The 19112-nt window shown below is 43.3% G+C and overlaps 1 protein-coding gene across 5 annotated transcripts in view; it reads right to left on the bottom strand.

Moving 5' to 3' along the window:
• The window catches only part of ACAD10 (acyl-CoA dehydrogenase family member 10), a 49041-nt gene that overhangs the window by 19406 nt on the left and 10523 nt on the right, over nt 1-19112 (bottom strand). For 4 of the 5 annotated variants that reach the window (XM_060028070.1, XM_060028071.1, XM_060028073.1 and 1 more), the window contains exons 5-11: nt 14847-15005; nt 13976-14135; nt 12340-12481; nt 7091-7177; nt 5408-5589; nt 1253-1403; nt 12-157 (exon numbers count right to left, since the gene is read on the bottom strand). In XM_060028070.1, the coding sequence (XP_059884053.1) occupies nt 12-157; nt 1253-1403; nt 5408-5589; nt 7091-7177; nt 12340-12481; nt 13976-14135; nt 14847-15005 (1027 nt within the window). The remainder of the gene's footprint in view (nt 1-11; nt 158-1252; nt 1404-5407; nt 5590-7090; nt 7178-12339; nt 12482-13975; nt 14136-14846; nt 15006-19112) is intronic. The other variant, XM_060028072.1, reaches the window with a different exon arrangement.

Raw genomic sequence — 19112 nt, 5'->3', positions numbered from 1 at the left:
GCAGTTCCTACCTGGCTGAACGGGAAAGCTGGATGGCAGGTAGTGAGCCAGGCAGCTGTGGGCCACATCGGCAAGGGGGTCGCCTAAGGTAGAGAGTTCCCAGTCAAGGACGGCAAGCACCTTGGCCGTTTCCGGATGGAACAGCACGTTGTCCAGCCTGCAGGAGCCACAGAAGGGATGGAGACAGCGCTAAGAACACTGACCGCTAGGGTGTATTCTGTGCTGGGCATCTTCTGCTGGCCCCTTCAGAAGCACTCCCCACCCCTCCCATGTGCCCGGGAGCCTGCATGGGCTGCATCCACCAGCTCCCTTGCCCTTTGGCTCAGCTGGGAGCAGCCAACGGGACACCAGCAGACAATGGGAAGGGGGCCTGCACATTAATTCCCCACCCCCATCTCAGCAGATAGCTGAGGGACAGCTGTACTCCTCTCCTGAGGGCCACAGCTTTGGTCAGGTGGCCCTCGCCACATAGAGACCATGTCTGGGTTCTGGTAATTACTCCTTCCCCAGATGGTTTTAAAACAGGTCTGCAATTTTTTGACACTCCTACCACAAAAGAAAGAGTCTAATCCTTCACCCCTGGAAGCAGCTCACTTCTAACAATTATAATACAGGTGGAAGTGGTGCTGAGTGACTCCTGAGACAGGGACAGAAAAGGTGATCAGCTCCCCCCTGGCCCTCTCCCCTCAGAACACACACCTTTGCGACCGTGAGCCACTAGGTAGGAAGTCCAGCTGGAAGCTGCCATACTGGAAAGACCAGGTGGGAAACCACAGAGACACAGAGAGAGGCTCAGGGAGCCCAGCTCTCCTCTGCCCTGGTGCAGGTGTGAGTGAGCCTTCAGGTGATTCCAGTCCCCCGCCTGAGACCCACGTCAATGGCTCAAGCAAGCCATCCCGTCCCAGACTGCAGACTCATGAGTAAGATCATTGCTGTGGCTGTTGACAGCCACGCAGCTTTGGAGTTGTCGTTACAGCTGAAGCCCGTGCTTGTACCTTCAGACTCGGGGGGTGGTACTAACTCCTGCTGTTGCACAGGCCAGGTCCCCCATCACAGAGAATAATCTGGCCCCAAACGTCAATAGTGCCAAAGCTGAGAAACCCTGCCTTAAAGGCCACGCAGAGGGAGAGCCCATGTAGTGGATAATTGTCAACTGTAAACCGGGGCAAGACCAGCTGCTTAATTTCCCCTTCAAATACCCTTCCCATCACTTTCCACAACTAAGTATCAGCCCTCCTTATGCCCAGTCGACCTGAAGTCCCCATGCACCACTGTGGTCTGCTGCTGCCTGGGAAGGTGGAGGGGCAGCCACTCGATGAGCCTCTCCATTGGCGGGATGGTGCTGGTTTCCGAGGCTCGATACTGCTTGATCCATGTTTGTACCTGGCGTGCAACATAGTCCCCTGAGGGAAAGAGGATTAGAACATGGTGTGCCATCTCAGCAACCTCCAGAGGTTTCGAAAATCAAGCCGTGCGATGAAACCCTTTGTAACGTCTGAGGCATCTTCTTCCCATGACTAGAGAATTTCCCACATGAAGTTCCTGCCCCCTCAACCTGGAAGCCACTGCTGTTTTATCTTGGCTGGATCTGTGTGATCTGGGCATTGTTCCCAGCCACATAGCCTCCGAGCCTGATCCCTGGCCCTCTCAGATCCTATGAGCTTCCTAACAGCCTTTACTAAATCCCTTCTTGGCTACAGGACAGTGATTGGCTAAGAGCATAGGCTCTGGGGTGGATGCATGGTCTGGGTTTGGTTCCCAGCTCTGCCATTCTCTGTGTGATCTCAGGCAGGTTACTTTACCTTTCTATGCCTTTGTTTCCTCATTGATGAGATGGCCCTCAGAGAGTTGCTGGGAGGACACAATATGTAAAGCCCCTGCAAATGTTCCTGGCATGCAGTAAGTAGTGCATGAGTATTTGCTATTATTCAGTTGTTTGCTACCAGAGTTACCACAGTTGAGGAACTTGCAAGTTATATCTGGGACCACAAACTGGAGGGAGCTCTGGAGTTGCCTGGCTCACAGTTAAGCTTTTCAACTAATTTAACCTCTCTAAGCCTCCACTGCTTCATCTGTACAATGAGTGTACTGCCACCTGTATTCCCTAGGACCACTGTGAAGGCCAAATGAAGTCCATATATAATATGCCAAACACAGAAGGCTGCTCAATGAGTAATGACCATTATTACTGTCCCTGTTATTAGTTGACAATTATTGTCACTATTAAAACAATTCATAATTAATAACACATCACACCACTAGCTCTAAGTCAAGCCCTCACCCCTCATCTGAGAGAAAAATGTTCCCCAGAAGCTTGAAGACAAGGATAGAGAGATTGGGCTCCTTCTGTGGAGTCCACTGCACACTCAGAGCACCCAGACACCTGTCCTTGGGAGGATCCAGCAGGGCTGGATGAGAGGTGAGATCAAAATCCACAGGAATTTAACCCCAAACAAATCAAGCCTTTAGAACTAACTTCCAGTTTTCAGAATTACAGGAAGTAGCAGACAGCAGTAAATGAAATCATCAGGTAACAATCAAAACAAATCTATAATATACTTGCCTGGTCCCTTAAAAAATTCATTAAAAAAAAAAAAAAAAAACAGTGAGGGGACTGTTCTAGATTCTTTGATCGGATCCCGATTTGGAAAACCAACCAAAAAAACTCACTTATAAAAGATGTAAGGGGGGTAATGAGGAAATGTGAATATGGACTGGGTTTTATAGATTCTGGGAAGATGGTAAATTTCCTTGGATGTGATAATGGTGCTGGGAGATGTCCTTACTATTAGGAAATGTAGGAAATGCGTACTGAAGCTGTTAGGAGTCAAGCGCCAGGATCTCTACAACTTTGTTAGTTGTGCAGATAGAAACAGACAGAGCTATATAAAGGAATATGGCAAAAGTTAACCATTGTTAAAATCAGTCGTGGGCATATATTATTCACTGTACTATTTCACATTTCTAGAGTTTTAAAATTATCATAATAAATTGAATACAAAGGCCACCAGGAACTGAGCCTTTGCAGAAGGAGCCCCTCAGGAAAATCTCCTATATGGATTTAGGATGTCGCCCTGCCCCCCACGCATACACACCACCCCAGTGCTGTACACACTCCCTTCTCATGGGAAGCAGATGCAGCTGTCCCTGCGGCTCTGGCTCTGTTGGCCACTGGTCCCGAGCAGGCCTGCCAAGGCACTAACGCCCTTCCTCCCCAAAGCAGCCTCCCCTCTGGGATGAGAAAAGAGAATTACGGTTCCCTGCAGGTCCTTGATGGAAAGGTTCTTTGTGATAACTAGACTGGACCTAAAGGATCTGGTCAAAAGTCCCTTTTGATCAGAACTCATGTTGGTGTGCTGTTTCTTTTCCTTACAAATTTAAATTTGTTCTCTTCGATAAATCATATATTCACATGGCTCTAAATTAAAGTGGCAAAAAGGAGTGCAATAAAGATTTTCTCCCATCCCCCTGCCCAGCCACTCAGCCGTTATTCCCCAAAGGCAACCCATGTGACCAATTTCTTAGGCATCCTTTTGGAGATATCTTCACGTGTGCAAATAAACATTTAAATTTATTCAAATATACCAATTTTACACAAATGGTGTACTATCTATATATAGCCAATGCCCCACGCAGCAGCTGGGTTCCTGACATAACTTGAGAAGGAAAGGAAGATCTGATGCCCGGGTAAACTGGATCAGTGAATGTGAAATTTGAGGAAGCTGCTTCATGCGATAAGGCTCCACATACTGCCTGCGGCCCAGGAGGCTGACCCTGAGTCATATAAAATCACACCAGATTTCTGCTTTGTCTCTTTGTCAAACTAATAGGCCAGTGGAAAGTGCATCAAAACAGTCCACTTTAAAAATAAAAGGCAAAGGATCCACTCAGCACGTGGGAGAGGCCTCCTTAGGCTGCTCTCTCTCCACTGCACGATGGGATGTCACATTGCCCGTTGCTTCATGTGACAGAGGCTTTATCTCCATTCAAAACACTAGGACAGGTGCCATCTCCTTTGCTTTTCACATCAGCACTGTGAGGGGGGCAGGGAAGGGTTTTTTTGTTTTGTTTTGTTTTTTACTGAACCTTTACTGTTGAGAAAACTATAACAAAGTAATGGGACTTGCCCAAGGTCACCCCACAAATCAGCACCTGACTTCTGGTCTAGGGCTCTTTGCACTTTGAAACAATGGCTCAATATAGGCAACATCTATGGTCTTTGCCTGCTGACCCTTTTACTGGTAACTAGGGCTCCCAGATAAAATAGAGGATGCTCAGTTAAACTGGAATTTTGGATAAACAACAAACAAATTTTTACTGTAAGTGTTTCCCAATGAGACCACCAAGATGGAGGGGAACCCCACTAAGCTGGTAACTCTGGTCAACAGGTTAGTTAGTTAGTGTATGATAGGGATCAGGCTGCGTATGGAAGGGGTGAAGAACTCCCTCAGTTGGGGCTGTGAAGTCAGCAAGCCTGCTCTGTGGTAGCAAAGTTTCTCAAATGGTTAGTTTTGAGACCTCAGATCATGTGCCTACGGAATGACAGAATTTTAGGTAACTTGGTAGAAATGTGTCAGGAAGTTGATGTACTTTGGACACATACTGCAGCCTTTGATATGGTCCTAGACAAAACAGGCACATTTTGGTTAAAAGCAGAGAAAGAACAAAATACAGCTTATTTGAGAGATTCTTTTTGACCATGGTCAACAAGGCACACTGGTTGAGAGTCAGGTAGTCTTGAATGCTGCAGGGCAGACAAAATGAAACTCTTTGGCTCATGCTAAAGTTTCTGCATGCAAAAGCATGAAGACAATGGTGATGGTGGTTATAAAAGTGTGTGCATTTGTCAACATTCATAAAATGCTACATTTCAATACAACTGACTTCCAGAAAAAAAGAAAAGGGAAAACCTGACAATACCAAGCGCTTCCAAGGATGAGGACCAACTAGAACTCTCAGACATTTTTTAAAAAAAAGAAAGAAGAAAACAGAAACAAATTATACAAACAAATACCTTGGCATAATGGCATTTTAAAAATATATCCCTAAATCTTTCCTCTAAATATTGAAAAGAATATTTAGAGGAAATGGTGAAAAATGGAGAAGAAAATATGTATCTTAAGTACTTTTGGCCAGTATCGAAAAAAAAACAAGATTTAAATGATACAGTGAGATAGAAGTTTCAGGGAAGAGAGATTCTGTAGTCCATGAAGGGATTTATCTCAGGACAAAGCATCTAGGTAAGTGACACTTATACTAAAATGAAAGTGGATTTCCAAGTAGGAAGCTAACAAGCCCACCTCACATTTACCAGTGGTGCCTTAAAACCTTGGTACCATGGAAATCATGAAAGCAGAGGCACCAGTGAGGAAACAGCAGCACAGAAGACAAGCGGCCCCGTGCTCACCGTGTTTCCCATAGTCTTCTAGGCCTGCGGCCTTGAGGTCCACACTGTGAATCTTGCACAAGACTCTGTTCATGGCAGTGTAGATGGCCCGCCTCTGGCTGGGCTCCAAGCCTGGCAGAGAGGGGTCTTTGTAGATGAGGCCTGGGCAGTACTCCATCAGATAGAAGGGAGTGCCGATGACCCTAGCAGGGGCACAGACAGGGTGTTTCAGTGGCCCATGATGCGGCAGGCACTGCTCTGTCCTGTGTGTAAGCTTTGAGTGCTGGGTGGGAGTTTGGATCCAGAGTACTGGAAACTTCCTTTTTCCTTTGCACATAAGCACAGGGGTTAGAAGTACTCCCTCCCCAAAGCAATCCACACACACACATCCCTGTCTACACTTCCTTGCCAGCATGCCTCTCTTCTCTTTGGTCCACTTGTAGAAGCCATCGGAATGGGATTAAGTGTGATAATACAGGAAAGCAGCATGTTGAGAGGGGGATTTGGAGTCAGAGAACCAGGCTTAAGTGCCACCTCTGCCCTTCCTAGCAGTGTGATCCTGAGAAACATATTAAAGCTCTCTGAGCTTTGGTTTTTTTTAATCTATAACGCTTCAAAGGATAGTTATAAGAATTAAGGGAGCAAATACATAGGGAATGCCTGGCATATGTTTCTGGCTTCACTGAGGGTTGGATAAGTATCCCTTCTTGTTATTGATGTTATTTTCATCATTATCCAGTGGTATGAATGGCATATACAACACCCCAAAGTATTAAGGTGACACACCAAAATGTCATTAATCCATCTTTTGTCACTACTAGAAATCAGTTTAGTACTCCGAAAAGTTGTTTTGAAAATTCTACTATTATAACTATTCATCCTGACTTGAACATGGCCTAGATATTAAATTATATTATTAAATTATTTTTAATTATCTTAAATGTAATATTGCTGTGCTTATGATAGAAAATGTCTTTATTCTTAGAAGATGTAGGCTGCCTGAAACTTACTTCAAAAGTTTCAGTGAATAATAATTTATATACATACATATAAGATATACTTATTAACTTACAAAATAATTATATAATTATTTAATAAAACTTATTAAATTATGTTATAAAACATTTTTAGAAAAATGTTATATATAATTAACTATTTCTATAAAATTATTTTATCTATATAGTACACCTATTCACATATATACGCATACACATATATACATATACATAGAAAGCAAATGTGGCAAAATGTTAACAAATGTTTTCATCTAGATGAAGTGTAAATGGGTGCTCATCGTACTATTTTTTCTTCTTTCAACTTCTGTGTATGTTTCGAAATTTTCATAATTAAAAAATCGGGAAAAAAGAGACAGACTCAGAAAGCATATTATAAAGCAATTCAAAAACAGTTTAGAAAGCCCACAATAAAAAATTAATTAAAACAAGCAACATGAAGCTAGATGGACATATATTTTTTTAATGTTAGAAAAGATGTTTCCTACCAATTCTCATGAAAGCAGGCATTTATCTTTCAGGATAACTTAAAGATCTGTGAACTTCTAGGGGAGGTAACTATAAAATCTCTTTTCTCTTCTACCCAAATTTTACTTGTCTTTACTCTAGCAAACTGGAATGTGAGTTAGTATAAGAACTTTTCTCTTCTGTAGCTTGAATACACAATAGAAAAAATAAATCTGAACATTACCTTGGATCCTCACAGAGGTCAAGAACTTTGGGGACAGGGACTCCAGCATTCGCAAGGGCTTTCATTATCCTGCCAGAACAAAGAAAACTGAGAGACACTGCTGAATGAGATGACTGGATTTTCTTGAAATTATTATTATTTTTTTTGTTTGTTTTTGTTTTTGTTTTTGTTTGCAATACGCGGGCCTCTCACTGTTGTGGCCTCTCCCGTTGCGGAGCACAGGCTCCGGATGCGCAGGCTCAGCGGCCATGGCTCACGGGCCCAGCCGCTCCGCGGCATGTGGGATCTTCCCGGACCGGGGCACGAACCCGTGTCCCCTGCATCGGCAGGCGGACTCTCAACCACTGTGCCACCAGGGAAGCCCTGAAATTATTTTTTGATTTAAAAATTTTACATGCAGAAATTAAAATGGAATGCTAAAATTTAAAAATTTCAATTGACCCAAGAAGGCAAAAAGGCAAGGAGAACAAAAGACAAATGGGACAAAGATCAAACAGCAAAATTATAGACCTGAGTCAAACATACTGATAATTACACTAAAGTTAATAGAGTAAACATTCCAATTAAAAGACAGAAGTTGTCCTACTGGGTTCAAAAGCAAGACTTAATATACTGTCTATAAGGGACATGCTTTAAATATAAAAACATAGATAGAAATAAATAAATAAAATAAAATATGAAAGGATGGAAAGGGAAGTTCCATGCAATTGGTAAGCATAAGAAAGCTGGTATAGCTATATCAATATTAGAAAAAGAGACCTTAAGGCAAAGAGGACTACCAGAGATAAAAAGGGACATTTCAAAACAATACAAGAGTTAATTCACCAGGGAGATATTACAATCATAAATGTGTATGTGCCTTAAACAACAAGGTCCTACTGTAGAGCACAGGGAAGTGTATTCAATATCCTGTGATAAACCATTATGGAAAAGAATATGAAAAAGAATATATATATAAAAAAATACAGCATAAAAAAGAATATATATATTTATAACTGAGTCACTTTGCTGCATAGCAGAAATTAAAACACAACATTAAATCAACTATACTTCAAATTACAAAGGTAAATAAAAAATGTGTATGTGCCTAATAAAAGAGCTTCAAAAATACCTAAAGTAAAAATTATCAGAATGAAAGATAGAAACGGACAAACTCACAATCATAGCTGAGACTGTAAAATGCCTTTATCAGTAACTGACTTTATCAAAACTACACTAACTAGAAAAAGTAAGACACAGATCTGAACAACACCACCAGCCAACTTGACCTGATGGACATTTCTATAACACTCACACAGACACTGCAGGATACACATTCTTTTAGAGTGCACACAGTATATTCACCAAGATATATCACGTACTGGTCCATAATATAAGTCCTAATAAATTTCCAAGCATCAAAATCTTTTTTTAAAAATAAATTTATTTATTTATTTATTTTTGGCTGCATTGGGTCTTCGTTGCTGCGTGCGGCTTTCTCTAGTTGTGGCGAGCGGGGGCTACTCTTCGTCGTGGTGTGCAGGCTTCTCATTGCGGTGGCTTCTCTTGTTGCAGAGCTCGGGCTCTGGGTGCACGGGCTCAGTAGTTGTGGCTCACGGGCTCTAGGAACACAGGCTCAGTTGTTGTGGTGCATGGGCTTAGCTGCTCCGTGGCATGTGGGATCTTCCCAGGCCAGGGCTTGAACCCATGTCTCCTGCATTAGGCAGGTAGATTCTTAACCACTGCACCACCAGGGAAGCCCCAAGTATCAAAATCTTACAGAGTATTTCTAAGACCTCAATAGAATTAAACAAGAACTTGTTGCTATGTGATAGCTAGAAAAAGCCCAAATATTTGGAAGTTAAATAACACACTTCCATATAAGCCATGGGTCAAAGAAGAAATCATAAGGGACATTAGAACATATTTCAAACTGTAATAATAATAATAAAAACACATGTCAAAATTTGTGGGATGCATATGTGCTTACAAAGTAACATAACTTTGAAAGCTCATATTAGAAAAGGAAGATGTTAAATCAATGGCCTCAGGTTACACCTAAGAAGGTAAAAATACACCCACAGTAAGAAGATGGAAAGAAATAAAGCTCAGAGCAGAACTAAATGAAATAGAAAATAAACAACAGAAAAATTAACAAAACTAAACATTTGTTCTTTTAAATTATCAACACAATGATAAATCCCTAGGTAGATTGATGAAAGAAAGAGAGAGAAAATACTATCAATCCACAGCAGGAATGGCAAAGATGGGAAATCACTACAGATCCTACATACATTAAAAGGACAGTAAGGGAGGACTTCCCTGGTGGTGCAGTGGTTAAGAATCCGCCTGCCAATGCAGGGGACATGGGTTCAAGCCCTGGTCCAGGAAGATCCCACATGCCGTGGAGCAACTAAGCCCGTGCGCCACAACTACTGAGCCTCTGCTCAAGAGCCCGTGAGCCACAACTATTGAGCCTGTGTACCCAGAGCCCATGCTCCGCAACAAGAGAAGCCACCTCAATAAGAAGCATGCGCACTGCAACGAAGAGTAGTCCCCGCTCGCCGCAACTAGAGAAAGCCCACGCACAACAACGAAGACCCAACACAGCCAAAAATAAATTTAAAAAAAACAAAACAGTAAGGGAATATTTTGAACAATAAATTCAACTGTTAACATGAAATGGACATATATAACTTTATATATTTTATAATATAATTTTATATATTTTAATAAATGTACAAATTCCTTGCAAATTACAATTTACCAAAACTAAGGCAAGACGAAATAAAATACCTGAATAACCCAATATCTATTACATCAAACCCATAATCCAAAAACTTTTCCTAAAAAACCTCCAGGCCCGATGGGTTTACTGATAAATTCTATGAAACATTAAGGAAGGAATTTTTTTAAATAGAAAAATAATGAGTCGGTCTTATCACCAATAACTGGCTCCTGCTTTTGGCTGCCTGCTGTCCTTTCCCCTTTTCATGTTCTGATAGTAATACCTAGACATTCCTTTGGGAAACAGCTCTCCCCCACTGTAGGTTCACATGGTTTGGGTGAGAGTGACTCAATCCTGATTCCAGGGTTGAGCACAAGACCCAGATTTGGCCAATCTGAATAATGCATCCTCCTGACCACAGAGACTGGTTCAGGAACAAAGCTGTGACCCACATTGGGCCAACGAGTCAATCTCAGGAGATATGCTGGAATGTTCACTGTGGTTATCAAGGAGGGAAGTGTTGAGAGATGGAGACAGAGAATGAATGGGTCCTGGTGACATTATTTGGGCCCCTGGATCCAGCCATACCTGAAAGGTTTAGATAATGAAGCCAATACATTTTACCACTTCTCCTCCTTTCTTTTTTTTGAATGCTTAAGTCAGGCTAGGTGGGTTTCTGTCACTTACAATTTGTACTAACAAACTACCCAAACATGACCAGGGTAAACATTTTGGTGTGTTCCTTTCCAATATTTTTGTTTCAATGTACAAGTCTTTACAAAAAACATAGTTAAGATATATATAGTTTGTATCTGTTTTTGCTACATTAAAATTTTATTTTCGGCAGAGTCCCCTGGTGGTCCAGTGGTTAGGACTCAGCACTTTCACTGCCATGGCCTGGGTTCAGTCCCTGGTTGGAGAACTAAGATCCCCCAAGGCACAATGGGTGGCCAAAAAGGAAAAAAATTTTATTATACACATTTTAATTTTATTATAGACATCCTTTTATTGGCTGCAATAACAACATAATCATTAAGACTGGGGTATGGAATCCTACCAGCCCTGGGTGTGAAGCCAGACTCCATCACTCACATACTAGATGTGTGTCACTAGGCATGTTGCTTAACTTCTTTAAGCTTCACTGTCCTCATCTATAAAATGGAGATCATATTAGGACCATATCAGGGAGTTGTGAGAATGGTTTGAATTAACAGTATATTCAAAGCATTTATTTAGTGCCTGACACATACTAAACACTCAGTAAATGTTAGCTATTATTGTTATTGTTCCAACAAGCAGAAATACCAAGGTTTGCATAATCATTACTCATTTATTGTACCTGTAGGTTTCCAATTTTTTTATTATAAACTACACTGCAGTGAGCATATTAATGCATAAAGCTTCTCTCCCTATTTAGAACTATTTTTTTAAAGAGAGATCCCCTATTGGAATTAATAGGTATAAAAGTATGACTACCCTGAGGTTTTTATAAATTATGTTATACTGTTTTCCCAGTTTTCCAAATTTGATTTGGCATTTTATAAGCAGATACCATACACATTTCATCTTCAAATGCACATTTTATTCCTTTACTAAAACGGAAATTCTGTGCATTCTTGGATTTTTCGATGTCCTTCTAACACTCCAGAATTCCTCAGTACGCTAGGAAGTTGGTGAGAGTTCACAAGCAGGAGGCACAGAGACAGTGGGAGTTTTGCATTTCAGGGTTTCTCTTCTACAAGCACACACTCACTATCACATGGGCACATTTAGGAATGCTCACAAATAGCTACAGGTTTCTTCCTGTAGGCTTCATAAACGAACCCTGAAGGCTTCATAAATGTCAGTCATCAGTCCCTGTAACACTTAAGTCAGATTCAAGGAACCAAAAAGTCAGAGGGGAGACAGTAAATGGTGAGAAAGAAGAGGCCAGGAGCCGCAATCACATTTTCCTTCTATTCCCTGCAACTTTCCTTCTGCAGAACATGATAGGCTGGAAGGAAGGCGGAAGAGGAAGAGAAAGCCGTCCAGGAGCGGAAGCCCCACTCTGGAGTCCAGTCATCGCATGGCCACTCACCGTCCAAGAGTCTGGAGCTAGTGTTTTTCAACCTACTATGTTTAAATTTTCCTATTCACAAAGCAAAAGATTTTATTTTGGATGGGTTGTAATACATTTATCGTTTTAAACATTTTATTATGAAAAATATCAAACATACATAAAAGTAGAGGGATTCATATAAGGAACCCCAGGTTTCAATAACTATCAACTCACGGCCATGCCTCCTTGGGCTATGACCGCACTTAATAGAGGCTCAAAAAAAGTCTAGTCTCCTAGAGGTTTAGGTAGAGAAAAGAGAAAACAAGCTCCCGAATAAAATTAGGTGACATGTTCTTATCAGAAATAATTTTGGAGAGTCACACTTGTAATTTTAAATGTCTCAAGGCACTTTAATGGAGTGCTGATAGGCCAGCTCAGGGGCTGGGCTGCGGAGGCCGGGGATGGCTGGGGATGGCAAGCACGCCCCCAGCTCTGAGAATTTACCTGAACTCTCTCTCTATTGCATGCGCGGACGGGAGCAGTGTCCCTGGCGGTTTCTTCCTCAGAACCAGCTGATGTTTAGCCAGCCTGATGTAGTAGGTGGGATTTGACTGCCCGTGATCAAACTGAAGGAGTTCCAATGGGCCTGCAAGTTTGAAAGCAAGGAAAACTCAGACCAGCTCTGGAGGACAAATGTGGACAGACATTCTTTCTTTCTAACGAGTACTGCATGTGGATGCGGAGCGCCCTGATTTGGAATGATCTGTCAGGAAAGCAGCTCCTCCCGGGGTACCAGACGTGACTGCGTCCCAGGCATACCCCCCACCTCCAGCTCGAGTCCAGAATATCACACTATGGTGTGGCAAAGGCCACTGGATTTACACCATGACAATTTTCACTTTGTGCAGGTGTCCAATTTTGTCCTTCTTGCCAACTCCTGCTCCGTAAAGAAAAGTCTTTTAGTTCTGTTTGTAAAACACAAGCACAGTCATGGAAACCCATCTTGCTAAATGGAATGCTTTAAGCCGAGGATGAAAAGTGCCCTCACTTGAAAAGTGTGCCCCTCACCCCATACCCGGCCACACCACGCCTGACAATGACGTGACAGCTGAAAGGAGCTATGCAGAGGCCTGCAGCTCGAGCCAAAGCTGCTTTCAGGAGATGCGTTTCCCACCCCAGCAGGCTAAACTCTGAGGCTCCCTTGCAGAAACAGCCTAGTTAACCCTAGTCTTCACAATGAGATGAACTCTACACACAGATTCGCAGGAAATGGGAGTTTGCCTGACTTAGCTGGTCTCATCAGAAAGGGTCCCTCAGCTTTGCAGAGGCTCTAAGAACAATCCCATCACTGGAAAAAAATCCTCATGCGAAGCTACATACAAAGAGTACTTTCAAATGGTACAGATGAACCGGTTTGCAGGGCAGAAATAGAGACACAGATGTAGAGAACAAACGTATGGACACCAAGGGGGGAAAGTGGCGGGGGGTGGTGGTGGTGGGATGAATTGGGAGATTGGGATGGACAAATATGTATAAAATGGATGACTAATAAGAACCTGCTGTATAAAAAAATAAATTAAATTAAAAAAAGTACTTTCAAGGATCAAACTTTATCACCAGGTAGAAATTTCTTCAAAAGTTCATGCAACTATACTTTAATAAAATAAATTTAAAAAGAAAAAGGTCATGAGGCACCTGTTTTTCTGAGGATGGAATGTGAAGAAGGAGCTAGAGGTTCCTTTGAAGAGATAGAGACGGCTTGTCACATTTTAAATTCGTGCAACTTTTAAGTCACCTTCACAAAACAGGCTGTCATCTCAAAAATATTAGAAACACTCAAACACCCCTGGGCACATACTGCAAGTTCCTCTCCTCCGGGACAGCCCTTTGCAGGCGATTGCTGCCACACCACGCTCTCACATGGAACAAGGGCCAAGTACACTTTGGGGATCCGTAAAAAAGGAAGTCAGTGCTTTTTCCCAAGCAAAACAGAGCAGCACTCAGGTCCATGGGCTCACTGAGCCCACTGGCTATTTGCTTCACCACATGGCATCTTTGTCTCCAGCATATTCCACTAAGGACTGAAAGTGAGAACCAGACTGAAAGCCTAGCCTTTACCAAAATGCAGAAGCTTAACTACCTGTGGCTTGGGTCCCCAGTAAGTCTTTGAGGTGCTTCTCCAAGGAGTCCTTGGGAATTTCCATCGTCTTTCTCACAGGGCGAGTGTTTGGAACAGCCATTCTCAACGGAAAACCCAGAAGAGTTTCCAGTTCCTTTACTGCAGTCTCTGGGTCATGAACCTGGTTTCACAGAGAATACTGATCATGGACACCCAGTCAACCCTGCCCCACCCTCCTGCCTGTTCTCTGAGAGGGTACTTTCTTAGAGGGAAATATAGAAGAAGTCAGTTCTCTGAGCAAGGACTTTGCAGCCAGGGGAGTCAGCTCATGAGAAAGCCCCAGAATGAGTTTCCTCCTCCCATTTAATTCCTAACCACATTAAACTTTCTTATCTGCTGGGAAGAGTGCCGGTTAAGACTGAATGATACTCCCTTGTGCCAGGAGGGCAGAATATTGTGTGTAGTGTCCACTCTGTCCCTACGGGCCTGTCAGCTAATAACAAAAACCCAAATGCAGAAAGCTAGACAGAGACCCCCACCGCCAACGTGGCTTCTCCTGCTTCAAAGCATTGGGGTGGCCCGTGTGTCTGGTAGCTGCTGGGTCCCCACCCAGAGCAGCATCACCAGGCCAGCAGAGCTGTCACCCGAAATGTCTTAAGCCTGCCATTCACCTCCCTGTGTAACTCTTTTCTCATTCTGCCTTATTACTTCCTATTGAAAATACAAGTGGCTAGTCACCTAGATTTCATAATCAATAAAAACTAAAAAGACTATGGCAGCATGGGTGAAAACCACCAGAGGCAACTGCAACTATGAGTGTAAGAGGACTGCGTAGAGATGCTTACACTAGTGCCTGGGGCACAACAGGGGTTCAAAAAACAGTGACCTTTACCTTAATGATGTGAATACCAAGGCTGGCAGCTGCTTTTAGATTCGGCCCAAGATCATCCAGAAAGATGGACTCAGAAGGCTGCCGGCCTAGCCGCTCCAAGCACAGCTTGTACATCCTGGCGTCTGGCTTGCAGACACCTTCCAGGCAGGATTCCACAACCTGAGAGGGAGGGACAGGAAGGAGAGATGAATGTCCCTAAAAGTGGTGTTCCCACGCACACCCAGTATATTTTCTGAAAAGCAGAGCAGAAGGAAGGCAGTGGAGATTTGTTATAACAAGTAACTTAAGAGTGTCATGATATAAAATGATGTTGCTTTTTTAAGAGGAGTGATTTGGAAATACTGGGTTACAACCTGAGGGAAGATTCAGAAAACCAAAGTTCTGGTTCAGACATAGTGAGTGACCTTGTGCAAACAGCGAAGGCACTATGGGCTTCAGGTTCATAGTCAGGAAACACTAACAGTCATCTTACCTATCTTTTTTTTTTTTTTTTCTTTGCAGTACATGCGCCTCTCACTGTTGTGGCCTCTCCCGTTGCGGAGCACAGGTTCCGGACGCGCAGGCTCAGCGGCCATGGCTCACAGGCCCAGCCACTCCGCGGCATGTGGGATCTGCCCGGATCGGGGCATGAACCCGTGTCCCCTGCATTGGCAGGTGGACTCTCAACCACTGCGCCACCAGGGAAGCCCCATCTTACCTATCTTAACGGTAGCTGGGAAACTTAGTGAACTTCAGTGTGCTCCGAAATGACATAGCAGTTTGCTAATGTTAGGTATTGTGAATGCACAGAAAAGCTGCACGTTTCAGTTTTAGGGAAAGTATTTCACCATTTTCTCAGAAAGAAGGCACTGTTTACTGTTATAAAAGAAACATGACTTTAATGTCCATATTTCAGAAGTTAAAAAACAAACAGCTGTACTCAGCCTAGACAGATAAATCCCACAGGAGGGCTAACACCAAAGAGATCGTCAGTGGCAAAGACATGGTTCCCTTTCATGCAAAGAGCCTCCTGTATCCTGACAGCCTTGCTTCAACCTGTATCTGATCCAGAACTGGTGGGGTGCTGCTGAGTGTTCAGGAGAACCCTGAAACAGCTGTCTCAGTGTCAGGCTACCTCTGATCCAGCAACCCCAAGTCCTCTGACACTGTCCCCATGGCTTGATCTCCTGTGAGCAGGCCTAAAACGTCCATAGAGGCCTGTAACCAATACCCTCTGGTCTGCCCAAAGAATAGAACTAACTCCCTCAGTCACTCCTGAATTGACCCTCGCTCTCCAAGACCAAGGACAAACCTGAGGGCCCCTCCCTCTCCTCCAAACTCCCATTGTTCAAGGTTAGAGGAGAACTGCCTTTTCAGACAAATAAATGTTCTGAATAAGTTACTGACTCTTCCTGGTCTCCTAAGGACCTGAATGAGCTAAAAGACAAAGAAGCTCCTTCTAAAGAAAACGTCAACAGTGGGTAGCAGAGAAGCCAGGTGTTTCAGACACCAATAAAGGCATCATGCGACAGGAAAGCAGCACAGCTGTACCAGCCGAGACAAGAGGAGAGGGGGAGCAAACCCTGGGGGTCAGGGCCAAGTCTGCCAAGCAGACACCTCCTCTCATAGGTGAGTACATTTGCAGACGTGAAAAAATTCCTGAGATTTAAACTGGATAAGATCCCTGGACTTCTTGTGTTCTATTTTGCCAGATGAAAAATTTCTGGGGTTGTGTTTCACAACAATGTGAATATACCTAAAATTACTGTCCTGTATAATTAAAAATGGCTAGGATGGTAAATCTTTTCTTTTTCATTGTACTACATTAGCATTTTTTATTTACTTTTTTTAAAAAATAAATTTATTTATTTATTTATTTTTGACTGTGTTGGGTCTTCGTTGCTGCACACGGGCGTTCTCTAGATGCGGTGAGCAGGGGCTACTCTTCGCTGTGGTGCACGGGCTTCTCACTGCAGTGGCTTCTCTTGTTGTGGAGCACGGGCTCTAGGTACGCAGGCTTCAGTAGTTGTGGTGCGCAGGCTCAGTAGTGTGGCTCACGGGCTCTAGAGCGCCGGCTCAGTAGTTGTGGCACACGGGCTTAGTTGCTCCGTGGCATGTGGGATCTGCCTGGACCAGAGCTCGAACCTGTGTCCCCCGCACTGGCAGGCAGATTCTTAACCACTGCGCCACCAGGGAAACCCCTAGGATGGTAAATCTTACATCATGTGTTCTTTACAAAAAAAAATAATAATAATGTAAAAGTTTTTACTTAAAAAACAAAGTAGATGGGGACTTCCCTGGTGGTCCAGTGGTTAAGAATCCGCCTCTCAATGCAGGGGACATGGGTTTGATTCCTGGTCGGGGAACTAAGATCCCACATGCCACGGGGCAACTAAGCCTATGCGCCACAACTAGAGAGCCCGCGTGGGGCAGCTACTGAGCCCGTGCTCTCTGGAGTCCACGTGCCACAACTAGAGAGAAGCCCGCGTGCCACAATTAAGACCCAACACAGCCAAAAAAACCACAAAAAAAGACATTACCCATTGCTTACACCTGGACACAAGCAAAATTTCAGATATAAAACATCCATACTAAAAAAAAAAACCAAAAACAAAGTAGATGAACAAAATTTAAAAGCCACATACACGTCAGAAGAAACAGATTTCTGTGACATTGAAAAGTTCAGGAACAGCCTCCAGGGATGATGGGGATCACAGGAATGGTTCCATTAGCTTTACTTCTACCAAAATAATTTTTTTCCTTATAGCTTTAGAGAACAAAAATGTAAACCCTTGCTCTTGAGGAAACAGATTTTCAAAACTCCAGGTCTCCTGCAGACATAGAATATGAAAATGGATCTGAAAAGCACACGCCAGAGAGCCTGTGAAGCCTGAATAAACAAGTCCATTGTTTTAAAGAAGCTCACAAGTCCCTACATAGTTGAAGGGCCCAATACGAGCCTGGCCAACTGATTTTGTCCAGATGAAGATATATCCCCATAGCCACACTGGAGGGAAGGAATTTCTGAAAATAATTACAACGTATTGCATACTTACCTATCTGCCAGGCACTCTGTAAAGTGCTTTGCATGCATTATACTCTGGGATCCACACAGCTACCCTAAACAAAGAAAATTCCTACTCCTGAACTACAGGTGAGGAAACCGAGGTTCAGAGAATCAAAGCTACTGCTTATAGCAAGCTGCAAGACAGGATTCAAATCTGGCTGAGGTCCCTGAGCACCAGAAGGGGAGGATGCTTGGAGGAGGGCTGTGCTGTGGACAAGCGGGGAAACCAAAAATTAAAGTGGGCAAGGAGCCAGGCAGCTGTGCAGAGGGAAGAGAACTCTATCTCTGACTGGCTTTGTACAGGAGGAATGAGGAGGTGGGAGGTGAAAAGAGCATTAGGTTGGGTCGTTAATTTCCCATATTTGTGCTCTGAATTTTCTGCCTGTCAATCCAACTAGATTTGACGTTCTAAAATAGCACTATCCAATAGGACTTTCTACAATGATGGAAATGCTATACTGTCCTGTCCGACACAGTAGCCACTAGCCACATGTAGCGACTGACAACCTGAAATATGGCAAATGCATATTCCAGAGGGCAGGGCTTGTGTCCGTCACACTGAACACAGTATCCCCTCATGCCTAGCCAGTGCCTGGCACACAGTCACTGCTTAATGAGAAAGTGTTTTCCAACCGAATGAAGTTTAGGCAAGTCAATAATTCAGTAATTCATATCTGCCCCAGGATAACGATATACTTTCTCTTAGGGAAATGGGGAGTCTTTCACAGAAGTAACCTCCTGGCACAGAAGACCATCTCCTGACTCGGAATCTTCTCAGGTACTTTCATAGTCTAGCCCTTCATGTGCTGTCCCATACGGTAGCCACTAGCCATATGTGATTATTTACATTTAAGTTGAAATGAAGTAGAATTCCTCAGAGCCATTAGCCACATTTCAAGTGTTTAATAGCTGTATGTGACTAGTAGCAACCATACTGGACATTTCCCTTACTGCAGTGGGTTTGTTTGCACAGCACTGGTCTAAGGATTAATGCCATAGAAATAGAGGGCAATGGGGTTGGTCTTTGAAGAGAAAAGGTCAAAGGGCCCGTTAAGAGGTGAGGGCTGACGAAAGTGCATGTGTTATCTGATGACTAAGGTTCAACTCCAGAATGAAAGGGAGTCTTGAAAGCTGAGGTTTCAATCAGTTATCAAAGCCCATAAATGACTGACCTTGCTGAGAGCTCAGTGATACTTTACAAGTCTTGTTTCCCACCTGTT

This window comes from Delphinus delphis, chromosome 13 (genome assembly GCF_949987515.2).
Source record: "Delphinus delphis chromosome 13, mDelDel1.2, whole genome shotgun sequence".
NCBI classification, from domain to species: domain Eukaryota; kingdom Metazoa; phylum Chordata; class Mammalia; order Artiodactyla; family Delphinidae; genus Delphinus; species Delphinus delphis.
The sequence above is the reverse complement of the archived record's forward strand: the minus strand, read 5'-3'. Positions and strand labels throughout refer to the sequence as shown.